Source organism: Alternaria ethzedia (assembly GCF_023757985.1).
Source record: "Alternaria ethzedia strain BMP 0044 chromosome Unknown scaffold_20, whole genome shotgun sequence".
In the NCBI taxonomy this organism is placed as follows: Eukaryota; Fungi; Ascomycota; class Dothideomycetes; order Pleosporales; family Pleosporaceae; genus Alternaria; species Alternaria ethzedia.
The window spans coordinates 26,531-39,973 of NW_026056213.1; the positions used below are offsets into that span (position 1 = coordinate 26,531).

At 54.8% G+C, this 13,443-nt stretch overlaps 5 protein-coding genes across 5 annotated transcripts; 2 read left to right on the top strand and 3 right to left on the bottom strand.

Moving 5' to 3' along the window:
- Positions 1-439: 439 nt before the first annotated feature.
- On the bottom strand, positions 440-2,620 carry J4E87_007309 (uncharacterized protein; the record flags this gene model as incomplete). Its single annotated transcript, XM_049378905.1, has 1 exon — positions 440-2,620. One exon carries the CDS (start codon positions 2,618-2,620, stop codon positions 440-442), a length of 2,181 nt encoding a protein of 726 aa, XP_049231175.1.
- Positions 2,621-4,328: 1,708 nt separating this feature from the next.
- On the bottom strand, positions 4,329-5,963 carry J4E87_007310 (uncharacterized protein; the record flags this gene model as incomplete). The annotated part of the gene is made up of 1 exon (XM_049378906.1): positions 4,329-5,963. One exon carries the CDS (start codon positions 5,961-5,963, stop codon positions 4,329-4,331), a length of 1,635 nt encoding a protein of 544 aa, XP_049231176.1.
- Positions 5,964-6,978: 1,015 nt separating this feature from the next.
- Positions 6,979-8,443, bottom strand: J4E87_007311 (uncharacterized protein; the record flags this gene model as incomplete). Its single annotated transcript, XM_049378907.1, has 5 exons — positions 6,979-7,501; positions 7,548-7,803; positions 7,851-7,958; positions 8,095-8,181; positions 8,230-8,443. 5 exons carry the CDS (start codon positions 8,441-8,443, stop codon positions 6,979-6,981), a joined length of 1,188 nt encoding a protein of 395 aa, XP_049231177.1.
- A 964-nt stretch (positions 8,444-9,407) lies between these two features.
- Positions 9,408-11,247, top strand: J4E87_007312 (uncharacterized protein; the record flags this gene model as incomplete). The annotated part of the gene is made up of 5 exons (XM_049378908.1): positions 9,408-9,652; positions 9,760-9,956; positions 10,006-10,090; positions 10,137-11,071; positions 11,123-11,247. The coding sequence occupies 5 exons, from the start codon at positions 9,408-9,410 to the stop codon at positions 11,245-11,247; spliced, it is 1,587 nt and encodes a 528-aa protein (XP_049231178.1).
- Positions 11,248-12,392: 1,145 nt separating this feature from the next.
- Positions 12,393-13,374, top strand: J4E87_007313 (uncharacterized protein; the record flags this gene model as incomplete). The annotated part of the gene is made up of 2 exons (XM_049378909.1): positions 12,393-12,565; positions 12,624-13,374. The coding sequence occupies 2 exons, from the start codon at positions 12,393-12,395 to the stop codon at positions 13,372-13,374; spliced, it is 924 nt and encodes a 307-aa protein (XP_049231179.1).
- Positions 13,375-13,443: the final 69 nt, after the last annotated feature.

The following is a 13,443-nucleotide window of genomic DNA, read 5'->3' on the forward strand; positions in this document are numbered from 1 at the left end:
GATGTTTTGATACCTCTTGCATGAGACTAGGAGTTTTTGCTTCGTTCAATGACGAGTGGTAGACGTAGATGCGAACAGTATGAATAGAACAACAGTCACGCCACAGCGAAGCGAGTATACGTGCCTTGTATGTTTATTATGAGTATCGTACAAGAAAGACGTGCAATAGACAGGCATCATCGGTTCATGTCTGGACGACCGACAGTGCAGTCTTGCCGTGCTGAGTATCTTCATCGGCTGGCGTATGAAAACCGTAAGTAACAGTCTGCAAAGCTCCTGCGAAGCCCAAGTAGCCTTCGACAGGCAAGCCCAACTCTTACCCCAGGATTCCCCCAACGCGAAGACCTCATTAACTCTCCACTCGTCCTCCGACAATGCATGTTGCGTATAGCTCACACCCACCAATCACCGACTCGATCCATCAACCTCACGCTTCTCCTTAGCGCCCATCATACTTTGCAGTCAGTCTCCTACCCTCCTTCTCCACCTCATCGACCTCGGGCTCCCAATCGACTGCCTTCTCGTGCACACCAAGGAACTCCCAGATACCCTGTCCCGCCTTGATCTTAGCCTGCTTACCCTTCTTGGCCGCCTTCTTCTCCGCAACCGTCTTACCCGTAGTCAAAAGGTGCATGTCAACCCTGAGCTTCAAGTATCCATTCCCTAGAAACATGATGTCTATGTTGTATTTGCCGACAACTGTCTTGGCCTGGACAATGCGGAAAGATGCGTGAGGGGGAGCATGAAACGCGTGGGTGGCATACGGCGAGGAACGAGATGGAATACTGAGACTGGCACTATGGGCACCGGATGCGGCGCTCAGACCAATAATGGAGGAAACCCTGAGAGTGCGCTGGCCGAAACCGTGGTTGTCGATGTGGGTCTCGGTGTACATGGGGCAGTACAGCTTCCAGGATCCTTCAATCGCACCAAGAGGCATGGGGACACGGGTCAAGATACTGTAGCGGAAGAAGGTGGATGCAGTCTCGGCGCGCTTGATGTCGGCGTTGGCCTTTTCCACTTGCAATGCGTTTGTGACGACCACCTTGAGCGCGGCAGTGTTGGTGTCATCGGAGCGTTGCAGTTGTAGCAGCTGTTCGCTCTTGGAGGAGCAGCCTGTTAACTGGGGTAGGCAAGGAAGGGGACCTACTTCTTTGCTGTCGTAGAGCCAGTCGTCATACTCTTCCATGTACTCGGCTTCCTCGGTGAAGTTGATGGTACGCTGGGAAGTGGTGAAGGCAGTAGTGAAAACGTCAAAGCTGGCTTCGGTGTGCTTCTCAACATGCTTCTTCTTCTTGCTGAAGGACGAGAGCTCCTCGTCGGGCCGAGTGTATGGCTTGTTAGGGCGCAGATACATGTCCAGAACACTTTGGGTTGTGGAGGAAGAGGTGCTCGACGTGGTGCTGGTTGCTTCGCTGACAGCGCGACGACCTCGGGGGCGTGGTTTGGGGGCGTCGTTTAGGGGCTCTTTGAAGTTCATGAGGTTCGCAGAGGTGAAGCTCTCGATTTGGCTGTTAGTGAGTGGGTTGACGGAGCCTTGGCTACCGACCACGTGCTTGTCGGCTTTGGCAAGTCTTGCGATAGTCATGAGAGGGATATCGGGAGACGATTCGTCGGCAGTAGGTGCTTCCTCGGTTTTCTTGGTTGTGGTCGCTGCTGACGACTGTGCCGGTGCAAGGCTGAAAGGAATCGCTGACACACGAGGAGTGGTTGCAGGAGTGCGGCTCATCTGCGAAAGAGGAGTCTCGGTGACAAGGACTTCAGACTGAGCGGAAGCGGCCTTGGCCGCCTTGGCCGATGACTTACTGACGCCGTCCTTCAGAGTATGGGGAGACTTCTGAGGAAGTGGAACCGGTGTCTTCTGAGGAAGCGGGACAGGTGTCTTTCGAGGAAGCGGGACGGCTGTCTTGTGAGGCAGCGGAACTGGAGTCTGCCTCGGACGAGAAGACAGAGCCGCTGCGACGGAGGGCGCTGGTACCGGGGTCTTGATGACGTTGGAACTCTTCTGCAAATCAGAGGCAGCAGGCGCTTTCTCCAGTTTCTGCTTCTTAGCCTTGCTCTCGCCAGACTTGACGACCTTCTTCGCCGTCTTGTTAGACTCAACAGTATCCTTCTTGTCCGAAGCCTTTGGCCGTCCGGGCTTCTTCTTGGGTGACTCCGTAGGTACGATAGCTGGTATAGCGACTGCGGCCTCGCTCTCTCGCTTGCGCTTCTTCGCAGCAGAAACTGGTGTGCCGTCGGGTCCAACCTCCCTCTTCTTGTACGGACCGCGTGGACCATATTTCCCATTCTTGAGAGGAGTCGCAGCAAGCTTGACAGTAGGTGTCGCATCGACTGGTGGTGTGTTTTGCTTCCCTTCTACCTTCTCGGGCTCCTTGGTAGCTTTAGCTTCTTTGGACAGCCTCTTCAGTCTCCTGGCTTCCTTCCTCTCGGCCTTCTCTTGCTTCTTCTTAGCTTTCTCTTCCTCGGCAACTTCATCCGTCGCACCATCGTTGGTTTTGATAGGTGCCGGCTCCTCGTCCTCTTTGAAGTCCATGCTGTTGTAAGACGGACGCTTCATTGAGGCGCCTTGACCAGTCAGGTGATGCTGCGGCATGCGGTAGAGACCGTTAGGCGGCATCGTTTCGATGGCTGTTGGTGTGTGGCGGGTGGATTTTGTTCCAGAAACGTGTTTGTTGACGCGGTTTGCTGTTGTTGCCAGGTTGACTGGGCGCAAACAAAACACGATCGAGCCCGCAAGAGCGCGCGACGACGTGTAACTTTTTCAAATCCAGTTAGAGCGTGCGCGCAGAAGAATGGCTGGGGGATGACTACCTTGGCCCTCACGTTGCGGAGTAAGAGCTTGAACAATGTAGAAAGGTGCGAGAGACGAGGTTGACAAAAGTATGGGGAGGAAGTCGCGAGGGAGAAAAGTCAACAAGCGATCTGCCTGGACTCAAGGTGAAGGTGAAGACGAGAGCATGCACTCACCTTCACGGTGAGTGTCGAAGGATCCCAATGTAGCCCATGCCAAGACAGAGAAGTCAACGACGTTTTCCAATCACGTGGCTCAGTAGGATCTACTAGATAAAGCGTTTGATGTGTGTCATGGTGGAGGTGCGGGAATCAACAAATCTGCACCACCACTATCAGATCCCGCGGCTGCATGCATTGCAGGACATACGATGTTTATTCGGATAATAGAAACACGGGTATAATATAGCTATGCGTATTATTTCTGCGGAACCCTGTTCCCTTCATTAGGTATCTTGACGTCAGCTACTACTTAGCCCTTCCCCTGGCGGTGACAGATCTGGATTTCACCACGCCTTAGGCGCTTGAATAGGATTTAGACATTTGTTGATACGATTTAATTGTCGACAATAGTAGTGTTGGCAAAGGTGCGGTCGAGGCCGAAGCGTGAGGCACTGAATACATGGACATCGCTTGCCGGTCGTAGAGGGACCGTTACAGCGGGACATCTCAGCGGCGATGATGGTTCATTCATGCGAGTTAACATAGTTCTTTTGATACAGAGTTGGATGTATATCAGCGCCCCGTGTTCAGCCATCCCAAACGCACATGGTGTCTATAAACGTCTCCACTTCCTCAGCTATGACCGTTTTCAGATGCACCCGTCTGATGCATTTCGTAGATTTTTGTGTACTTCAGGTCATTGTATGAGGTATCGCGAATAAGTCAAAACGCTATTGAGAGAGACCCCATCTTCCAGGCCTCATGGCTTCATGTTTGATGGGTAGAGCGTCTTCACGAAAGGCATGTAAGCGTTGACGAGTGACGCCATTAGACGTTCCAGAGTATGCAGAGCCGTTCGCTCGAGTAGTCTGTCTTCCTAACAACTGCCAATCGGGTACTCATGAGTAGACACGTGGGGAAAGAAAGAACAAGGCTGGCATGAGCATATGTCTGGTGGTGTTGACTTGACGGATGGTATGTAAATGGTGTTGTGGTTAAAGTGAGCCTCTTTAGCATTCCACATAGCATCTCTGCAAGTATACGGTAAGCAGAAAAGGCTCAATCTATGGATGTGTGGGGCTGTGATCCAACTTGGTCGACTTTCGGATGCTGCCCTCGGTAAGCGAGATCATGGTTGAGCTCAACAATGGAATGATGACTCTGAACGTACTCCGTCGACGTGGAAATGATGATAAATCTGTAGCGAAGCATTCGTGAGCTCCTCGCTATGGAACACAATCAGCATCTACAGGCTGACACTGAGTTACCCTATAACTATATCTTCTCTTCCTCTGAAACCAAAATGCACTAAGTGATTACAAATTACTCCCCGTCTCTCGCTAGACTGGCCTCGTAAGCATACGCGCCAGACCTTAGAGACCCGGCGTATGCGCAACATTCCTGATATCCTTGGTTTCAATGCGACCTATAGCTGGATACATATCATGCCGATCAATGTAACTATTCACGGTCTTGACATTCTCCAGTTCATCTTTGCTCCCCTCACTCTTGGCCGTGTCCACCTGCACCAGCGCGTTCTTGTCCATATCGTCGTCGAACTCAGCTAGCCCGCTTCTTGCTGGGAAACTAGTCACTTCGCCGCCATTCTCCTGGATGGGCGGGATACCCGCCATGTCTCCGTGATCTAGACTGAGCTTGCGGACGCGAGAGTCTAGATTTGAAGGCGGAGGCTGTGGTGTGTTGTCGCTGGGGATTGCGCTAAGGGACTTGGAGCGCACGGCTTGGAGGGCGTTGGAGTCTTCCGAGGCGCGATTTGGTGCCTCGCCTGCTGAGAGGGAGCGCTGAGGGTCAACGGTCGGAGTATGTGGAACGCTGTTCGAGCGCTGCTTGTCGTGTGCGGTTTTGCTGCTCTTGGACCACGACTTGAATTTGAAAGCCGAGAGCCAACCCGGGCGCTTTTCCTTGCCAGCGTTTGGATTCAGGGCACGTTCGGCAGCCAGCTGGATGTGGGATTTTGCTTCTGGCTTTGAGGGCTTGAGTCCGGCGACGTGGGCTGGCGAAGGAGCCGGAATGGAGCGGACATCGTAGTCTGACTTGCGGCGCGCGCCTGCTGCATCCACATTGGATTCTGAAAGACCCAGTACAGCACGGTTTCGGGCGAGATTGGATTCCTTGACTTCTTCGGTGATGTACGACATGGCTTTGTCGATGACATCGATGTACTCTGGATAATCGACGACGCAGGCTTCCCGGATCAGACGCAGCTTCTCCCAGTCTTGCCGCACTGCTGGCCCTGTGAGGTCAGGGTGCCAGCCCATGCTCTTGAGATCGGATCGGATTCCCCGGTCAACCTGCTCCTTGACGCCCATGAGATCAATGAGCGCATCGACTTCGGTGCGGACAACCTTGACGTACTCGCTGAAGCGCGTGGTGTCCTTGACGGTCCAATGCGAGGTGGTCATGCTCAGGTTGCGCTTTAGAGTCGCCCGCGCGCCCGTCTGTGCGAGGAGATCCTTGAGGAGGGCAAACTTCTCGCGGAAGCCTTCTAGTCGGTTGGTGTCGAGTGCTGGGTATTCCAGGCGCGAGAACGTCTTTGGACTCTTCAAGCCGTATACGTTCATCAGTTCATCGCGCGACATAGTGCTAGGGCGGCCGGCGATCTCATGCAGGGCCCTGCGCACCTTTGCATTGATAACCTCGTCGTCAAGCCTCGGGTCTCGGACGCCAAAGTTGACTGGCAGATGCGGATCCGGGTTCGTGATGCCCGGATGGCTGGGGATCATGTGTCGAGCAATGGTCGCGGGCGGCGCAGAGATGCCCACGGCATCGCCAAAGATCAGCAACCTGCCCTGCTGAAGGCCGAGCTTGGCAAGCGCAACCTTCTGCGCATGGTCGTGGTCCTTGGAAGGATGGATGAGGTTGAAAGCTTCAACACAAGTGCTGAACTGGGTCGCGAGAGAGAAGACGTCGGTGAGGACCTGCGCCTTGGTCTTGGCTCCGACAGGCTCGGTTGATTCGACAAAGTCGGTGGTACTCTTGGTCGTCATGTCGGCGGGGCTCGTCGCGGCTTCAGCTCGAGAGATGTCGATGGCAGAGCACAGAAGCGCGCGCGCCAGCTGGAGGAAAATCAGGATACATCACGGATGCGGTCAAGTCGATATTCACTGCATGTGCGCATGACGTCTGGGGGAGAGACCAACATCCAACTGTGGCGCAGAGGAAGCGGGGCACCGATCGGCAAGCCTCTGTCCTGTCTTGGCTTTCGCTGCACGCTCTTCATTCGCGAACACGCCCGCTGTCCGCAACCAAGCATTGCGACAGTCCATGCCACGCCTTTGCCTGCTGCACTCGTGTGTCTTCGACGCCACACGTTGCCAGGGCTAGATAAATGCCGCACTGCTCGGCCTCTCTTTGTTGGGAGTCAACGTGCGACCGCAGATTCGGCTGCCAAATTTTCACTCTTCTGCTGCGGCTCGCGATCTAGATCGTGCAGCCATCTTGGGTGCTTATCTGGTTCTCTGCGGCAACACGACGCGGAAACTGTTGCTTGCTGGCGCGCGAAGTGTCTGGGATCTAGTGTGCGTTGCATTGCATCTGCTATCTAGCTCTCTAGGTTTCTGGGAGGGCCAGGAAGACGTCGTAACACTACCAAGGCCGCGCGGGCTGTCCAGTCGTACCTGACCTCATCCTCCTTTGTCGCCCCGACGGTAGGAAATCATCGCGACGCTCGGCAGCCATCTGCACCACCGTGTGCGTGGAAGACGCATGGAAACCAGCATCCGCGCCATGTTTCGTCAAGAGGCCATGTGAGTAGACCGGCTGTCAGTAGGCAAGCGGTTGCTGAATTGGCCATTGAAAATCGCGCGTCGCTTTCGCTAGCGGCCGTCTAGTATAGGACCGAAAACACACACACACTAAGTTGTCTCCATTGGGAGAGCTGACGATCAGGCTGCGCACATCGGCGAAAACGCTCAGCCTGTCTGTTTGACGGCATTTGCAGTATCTGATGAAGAGCCAGCTCTAACACAGCCGCGCTGGGCGCGAACAAGTAGCGTGGTCATCTCAAACATGGTAGAATGGGCTCTTCCCCCCCGGCTTCTCTTCATTGACGCTCACCGCCGTATTCGTATCGCCGTCTTGGTCGCACGACCTTGTGTCCGTCTCTTGCTTTTGTAGCTCGTTGCGCTCAATACTGAACTCGTTCGTGACAAATATACCACTGCCCCGGCGATCAAGCTCGCCCAGCCTACTCGCTGGCAGTGCATCGTCTTCGCTTTCTCGCTCAGAGGCACTTTTGCCAGACACGTTGCTCTTGTTGCCGGTTCCAGCCGGCCCATGGTTGCTCTTCCAGCCCATGGGATACGATTGACGCTTCGTAGTGTTCTTGGTGCCTATGCCCGAGCCGAAAAGTGGCCCGAAAAAGCGAACGAATGGAGCGCGCAGCATAGGAAGGCAAGCACATACGATACCCGCATTTGCTTCTATCACCGACCATATTGTCGCGGGTACGGGACCCCAGGTTGGATCGGGGTTGTTTGCGGATCGTGCGATTGTGGTGGCACGATATATAGACGCGAAAGTGACACTAGCAAGTTAGCAATGGGCCTTTGACGGAACTCCCAGACACGTACAAGCCTCCAGTGCCAAACACAAGCGCCACGCCCAACTTTTCAGCCCGTCCCATAGAAAGACTCAAGATCTGCCGAAAAGGCATCGCAAGCAGCATAAAGTCGGTCGTAATTTGAACCGTCGCATAGGAGATCCACCAGGGTTCATTCTTAAAACACCGGGCACCGGGTATGGTCCTGTCCCAGAAGGCCGCGATTGGTGTGCATTGGAACACGGTCGCGATAGTGAATGCGAAGCCGGTGATGATGATCCAAGCGTCTACACCAAAGTCAGTCGATGAACTGGTGTCATGTCAGAGCACTTACTCATGATGTGACAAGCAATACGGAACGACTTGGTGGTTATGGCGAAGATTCGGTAGTAAAGACAAACTACAGAGATCTTGTTGAACATCAGAACGACTTTGTAGACGACTGCAACGGTCAGTAAGCTTCGTAGTGACACTCTGCACCATCTTCACTAAATGACCTTTTGTAGCCATTCAGGCCGGGCTCCTGGAGCACTCCATGCTGTCCAGAAGGATTGTACGGTCGTTGAGAATCTACTTACTGTTTGCTCCGTAGAACCATTGGCGAGCGATGATGCGGGAATCGGCGGGTAAGGATTTCCATGGTCTTCCGTAGCCATAGACTACCGCTGTTCGAATTTAACGAGTGTCCCTCGAGGTGATGCGAGTCCACTAACCTTGACACTCTGTTACAGAGAGCACGACCGATGATATCAAGGCAGCGACGATCATGTAGTCGTCCATTCCCAGACCACTTCGCTTGGTCAATCGCTGTGCAAGGCGTCCGGCGACAAAGAGACCCGCGACAATGACGGCTAAGACGCTGGTGAGCCAGAGGCCCCATCCACGCTCAACTGAGCCTTGAGTTCCAAGGCCGACGTTGGGAGCCATGTCGCATGAGGGTACACTCAAGTTTTGGAGAGCAAGTCCTGTGGATGACCCACGAACAGCGGGAGCCTACGGTATAATCATTAATGGGCCTCGTGCAGCATGGGACTTTCCAGGTACCCGGCCCTGAAGATACGGCGATGCAGGGTATAGGGTGTGCAGCGGCTGATGACCCTTCCGTGGGGGCATCACGGGAATGCTTTGACGGCGAATTTCTCTGCATTCGTATCCGACGCGATTGGATCTGGTGTACCAATCTTCGGGGACCACACATGTCGATCTCTACAATGCCGTGCGCGCTCAGGGTTTTCCCTGCTACGGTCCAGGCGTTTGCCGTGAATGCCAGGGCTGACTGCCAATCGGCTCGGTGCAGTGTACTGAACAGGTATGGGTGGGTGACATCAGATGGCGATCAGCGGTGCCCGGAATTGTGCCGGATGTAGGCAAATCGCACTCATCGCCTACGCCCGTCAGGTTTGGGTCTTGAGTTGTATCGAAAAAGCAAAGGCTTGAGCGGAATGAACAGCATCAAAGTCCCAAGTGTTCGGGTTCGTATGTCACGACGATGGAGAGGTCCGCCAGATCGAAAGGTTCCGGGCGACTGGGAGACGGGTAGCGCATTGGGACTAGTGTTGTCCTTGCTAGGGCTGCAGCCGAGATGAAGCCTCGTGCGTACCCGTCCTGTCTGACAACGTCGAAGCTTTTGACGCCGGCGTAAGACCGCGCGCACTCGGCATGAGTCTTTCGCAACACTGCCATCTGCCTCGGGACTTTGCCTGGTCGGAGCTTTGTCTGGTTGCAGCCCTGTTGTCCCATCGTCGACGGCTGGCCACGCAGGAACGTGGAGCTAACAGCTTGCCACCGAGCCGTGATTTACATCTCGCTCCAATAAAGTCAGCTGGCCGCCCTCCAGCTGTTTGAAGTTATTCCGTCGAGCGCATGGTAGTTGCTGTTTCGAATTGAAATTATGCAACACCTCCTCCTTACCGCTGCAGCTGTAGCTTCGCTATTCGGTTCGGCCGTCGCAGCGCCGAAGAATGGCTCCAACATCGAGACGTCGAGCGGTACCTTGATCGGTCACCCATCGTCTAACAAGACACGTGTGACTGAATTCTTGGGCATTCGATATGCAGAAGCGCCAGTCGGCGAACTGAGATTTGCTGCGCCGAAGAAGTTCGACGCGCCCAAAGGAACCGTTTTCGAGGCATCCGAGTGGGTCAGTAATCACGACATCACTGGGTAGTGCTCAATCACTGACAGACTGTAGTCTCCGTATGTTGAGAGTTCGAACATGTAGGATACGTCTAATGACTTTACAGTGACTGCCCTGCTGTTAAGCCGCCAGTATCAGCTTTCCCCAACTTCACACAGCCATCCGGCTTGCGTGTGTGGAAGAACTTCGCAGCTCAGAACAACAATTCGGTGTCCGAGGACTGCTTGAAGCTCAATGTCTGGACGGCGAGTGCTGGTGATGCCGATGCAAAGAAACCAGTGCTGGTGTTTCTTCACGGAGGACGTACGTGGTCCCTTCGGCTGTCATGGATGACTTCTAACAGCCACGCTAGGTTTCCAGATCCCCGGCCCTCACTCTCCCTTCTACAACGGGCAGTATCTGGCCGACGCTGAGGATGTCGTCGTTGTGACATTCAAGTAAGACACCCGCTGTGGTCGACCCTACACCTACTGACTGGGTCAGTTACCGATTGGGCATCTTCGGCTTCGCTGGTGCTCCTGGTGTTGAGAAGAACGCGGCCCTGCGCGACCACCGTAGCGCTGTCGAATGGGTGCGCGATAATATCGCTGGCTTTGGAGGCGACCCTTCGCGCATCGTCGTCTTTGGACAAAGTGCAGGTGGCGCCGCTGTCGACTACTGGGCATACGCCTGGAAAAACGACCCAATTGTCTCGGGTCTCATCCCCATGTCTGGAACCTCACTGAGCTTCGTTCCCAACACAGTCGAGTACTCGCAGTCTATCTGGTACAATGTGTCCCAGACCATCGGTTGTGGGGGTGCTGCCAATGACTCTGCCGATGTCGTATCTTGCGTACGTTCTGCAAACATGTCTGCTCTTCTGGCTGCCTCGGCAAAGGTTCCTGGTCTTCCCAGCGTCGGTCTGACTCAAGCGACCTTCCATCCGACCGTCGACAACATGACGGTTTTTGCGGATTATCAGCAACTCTCAGCGGACGGTTCCTTCGCCAAGATTCCGCTTTTGGTCGGCAATGCGGACCACGAAGACGGCTGGTATCGCATTTCAGGGTGGGCGGCCAAGCTGAACTTTACCAACGCGCAATGGGATCTGTTCACCCAGCGTGGCTTCACATGTCCATCCTCCTTGTCCGCTGCATACAGGGCGCAGTACGACGTCCCGACCTGGCGATACAGATACCACGGAGATTGGGACAACCTCCGCCTCTACAACGGCAGCGCAGGCCTCGGGCCTCGAGGAAGCGCGGCCTACCACGGCTCTGACCTAGGCCTGGTCTTCGGTACCGCTCAAGACATCTCTGGCCTGCCCAATTCTCCTGCTGAGAACCAGTATATGAAGCATGTCCAGGGCGCCTGGGCTGCGTTTGCCCGTGATTCGCAGGAGGGGTTGACCAAGTACGGATGGCCGATGTACAACTCGGGTAAGCACTGGGAACACCCGAACGCCTGTTTCTACGCTAACACGTGCAAAGGCAATGCTACACTCGTCGAGCTGGCTTATAACAACGACCCTATGCCCAAGTTTGTCAATCCGACAATCTATGACGCATCTTGCCCCGCGAAAAACGATCCGCTGCCTGGACGAGGTGCTTTTTAAAGAAAGATGGTTACATTTGTATCAAGTAGACACCCTTCTAGCATGTTATTCAGCAACACCTTTGTGACGTTTGTCATCGCTTTGTTCTAACTATCGTCGTCTGCGTTCATGCGATTCGCATCGCTGCATCCTCTCGTAATTGGTCGCATAAGATCACAAATCCAAATCTTGGATGACTCGCCGTTGAACCCGGCGTTGAGTCTGTGTCAGAAGAGGTTGTGTTCCCGGCACTTGGGTCCCCAGGACCTGCCTCGTTCGGATGGCGTTAACGTTTATGGTTACGGCCCGATGCGCTGACGCCAACCAACGAATTTTGTCGTGAGCCAGGACTGCGCCAACCGACTGTTTGTAAGAACGCCGACGAAGGACAACCCACCGCAACGGTTATATCAGATCGATATCCCGGTCATTCGATTGGACTGCCGGGGTGATTGTGACAGCGGCTGCATCTGCGATGGTAGGAGCACGTGGATGTAGCGCACCTAGCTGCACCGGAGACATCCCCCCGAATGAATTCATCGCGTATCGCGACTTGATCACGACTTCTGCATGGACGCGATGTAGCCAGGTTTACCGTTCGATAGTTCCGTCGAGTAGGATTGAGGCTCGTCGGCTGCGCGCATGCAACCGCCGTTCTTCAAGAGCCAGAACGCAGACGAACTCTTCTGACCCGCCTCCTCCACTTGGATAGCTGCTTGACTCGCAATTCCATCGCACTAATTTGAGACTGTAGCAGCGGACGCCTAGATCCTATACGACGACCCGTGTCACAAGATGTCCAGTCGCGTTGATATCATCATGAAAGGCGAACAGACTGCAGAGACGGGAGACAACAAGGATGATCCCCCGTCTTGGCAATATATACATGTCCCAATAAGGCGCTGGGATGTCAGAGTACAGGTACCGAGACTAGAATGCCATGCCGCGTCCATGCTAACCCACCACAGCAAAGTTAGTGCGGGACCCTTGCGATTGCGGCGTGATGTGTGCATAGAACACGGGCTGGCACCCCGCGCCTTGGGTCTATACTTCTAGGACGACTACTCTGGTAGTTGTCAGGTACTAAAACCACGATTTTCCGGCTGGAAGGTAGTCTGCCCTGAATTTAACAGTACGCGAAACGGACCGTCGTTACAACCGCGAGGATGAGTTCACTGGGTGCCTGGCAGTTCACGCCACTCATGACCGAGTTTCCTACCAATGTGTTGCCCAACCTAGGGTTCTGGAGTGCGAAGAACGGATCTTGGGAATACCAGATTCAGCTGGCATGGCCGCTGAACTGGACCTCACAGGAGGAGACGTCGACTGTGGAGACAATGTAAGGACACAGGCAGCGGCAGCGGCACCACGGGGTTTCGGACTGACACGGCTACTAGGTATGTCCTGGACGGCAATGCTCTGGGTATGACTGCCACAGAAGCCTTCCGCCGCCGCCGTCCCGTCGAGTTCAACATGCCCGACTGCATTGTCGTCAGCATAGGCTACCCGGAGACCATCGAAGATTCACCCTACAGCACGCAGCGGAGCTACGACTTCCAGCCTCCAGTCTGCGATGGCTGCCCCTTACCTGCGGTGCCTGGCGTGCAGTCCAATGCGGATGAGTTCATCGAGTTCATCGACAACGCTCTCCGGCCATGGGTTCAGGAGACGGCTTTCCCGAAAGCTGAGTTTGACCGCGACGCACTCTACGGCCACTCCTTTGGCGGCCTCTTCGTCCTGTATGCGCTCACGGTACGGCCTGATCTCTTCGATACGTTCCTCAGCGCTTCTCCGGCCCTCTTCTTCAACGACGACTACGTCTTCAACAACACGGACTTCCTTGCACCGCTGGTGTCGCCTTCGGCCAGCGACACGGCCAACGCGACCAAGCCTGCTTTCCAGATAAGCTACGGCGCGCTCGAACAGAAGCTGGTGAAGCGACGGACGGAGATGGACGCGGAGTTTGCGTTCAGGCAGAGCATCCTCGTGCCGCAGCGCATGACGGATCTGAGCCAGAAGCTGTACAGCAGGCTGGAGGGCAGCCCGGCGTTGAGGGATGTCAGCATCCACGAGTACCCGTTCAGTGACCACGCGGCAGTAGGCGCGGCAGCTCTGGCGGACGGCATCGACTACTTCCTGGACTGGTGAGTGAGTGCGAGGTTGTGGGAGAGCAAGGGGATGTCAACGTGTCCATGTACCTAAGTTCCGCGTTAGCCG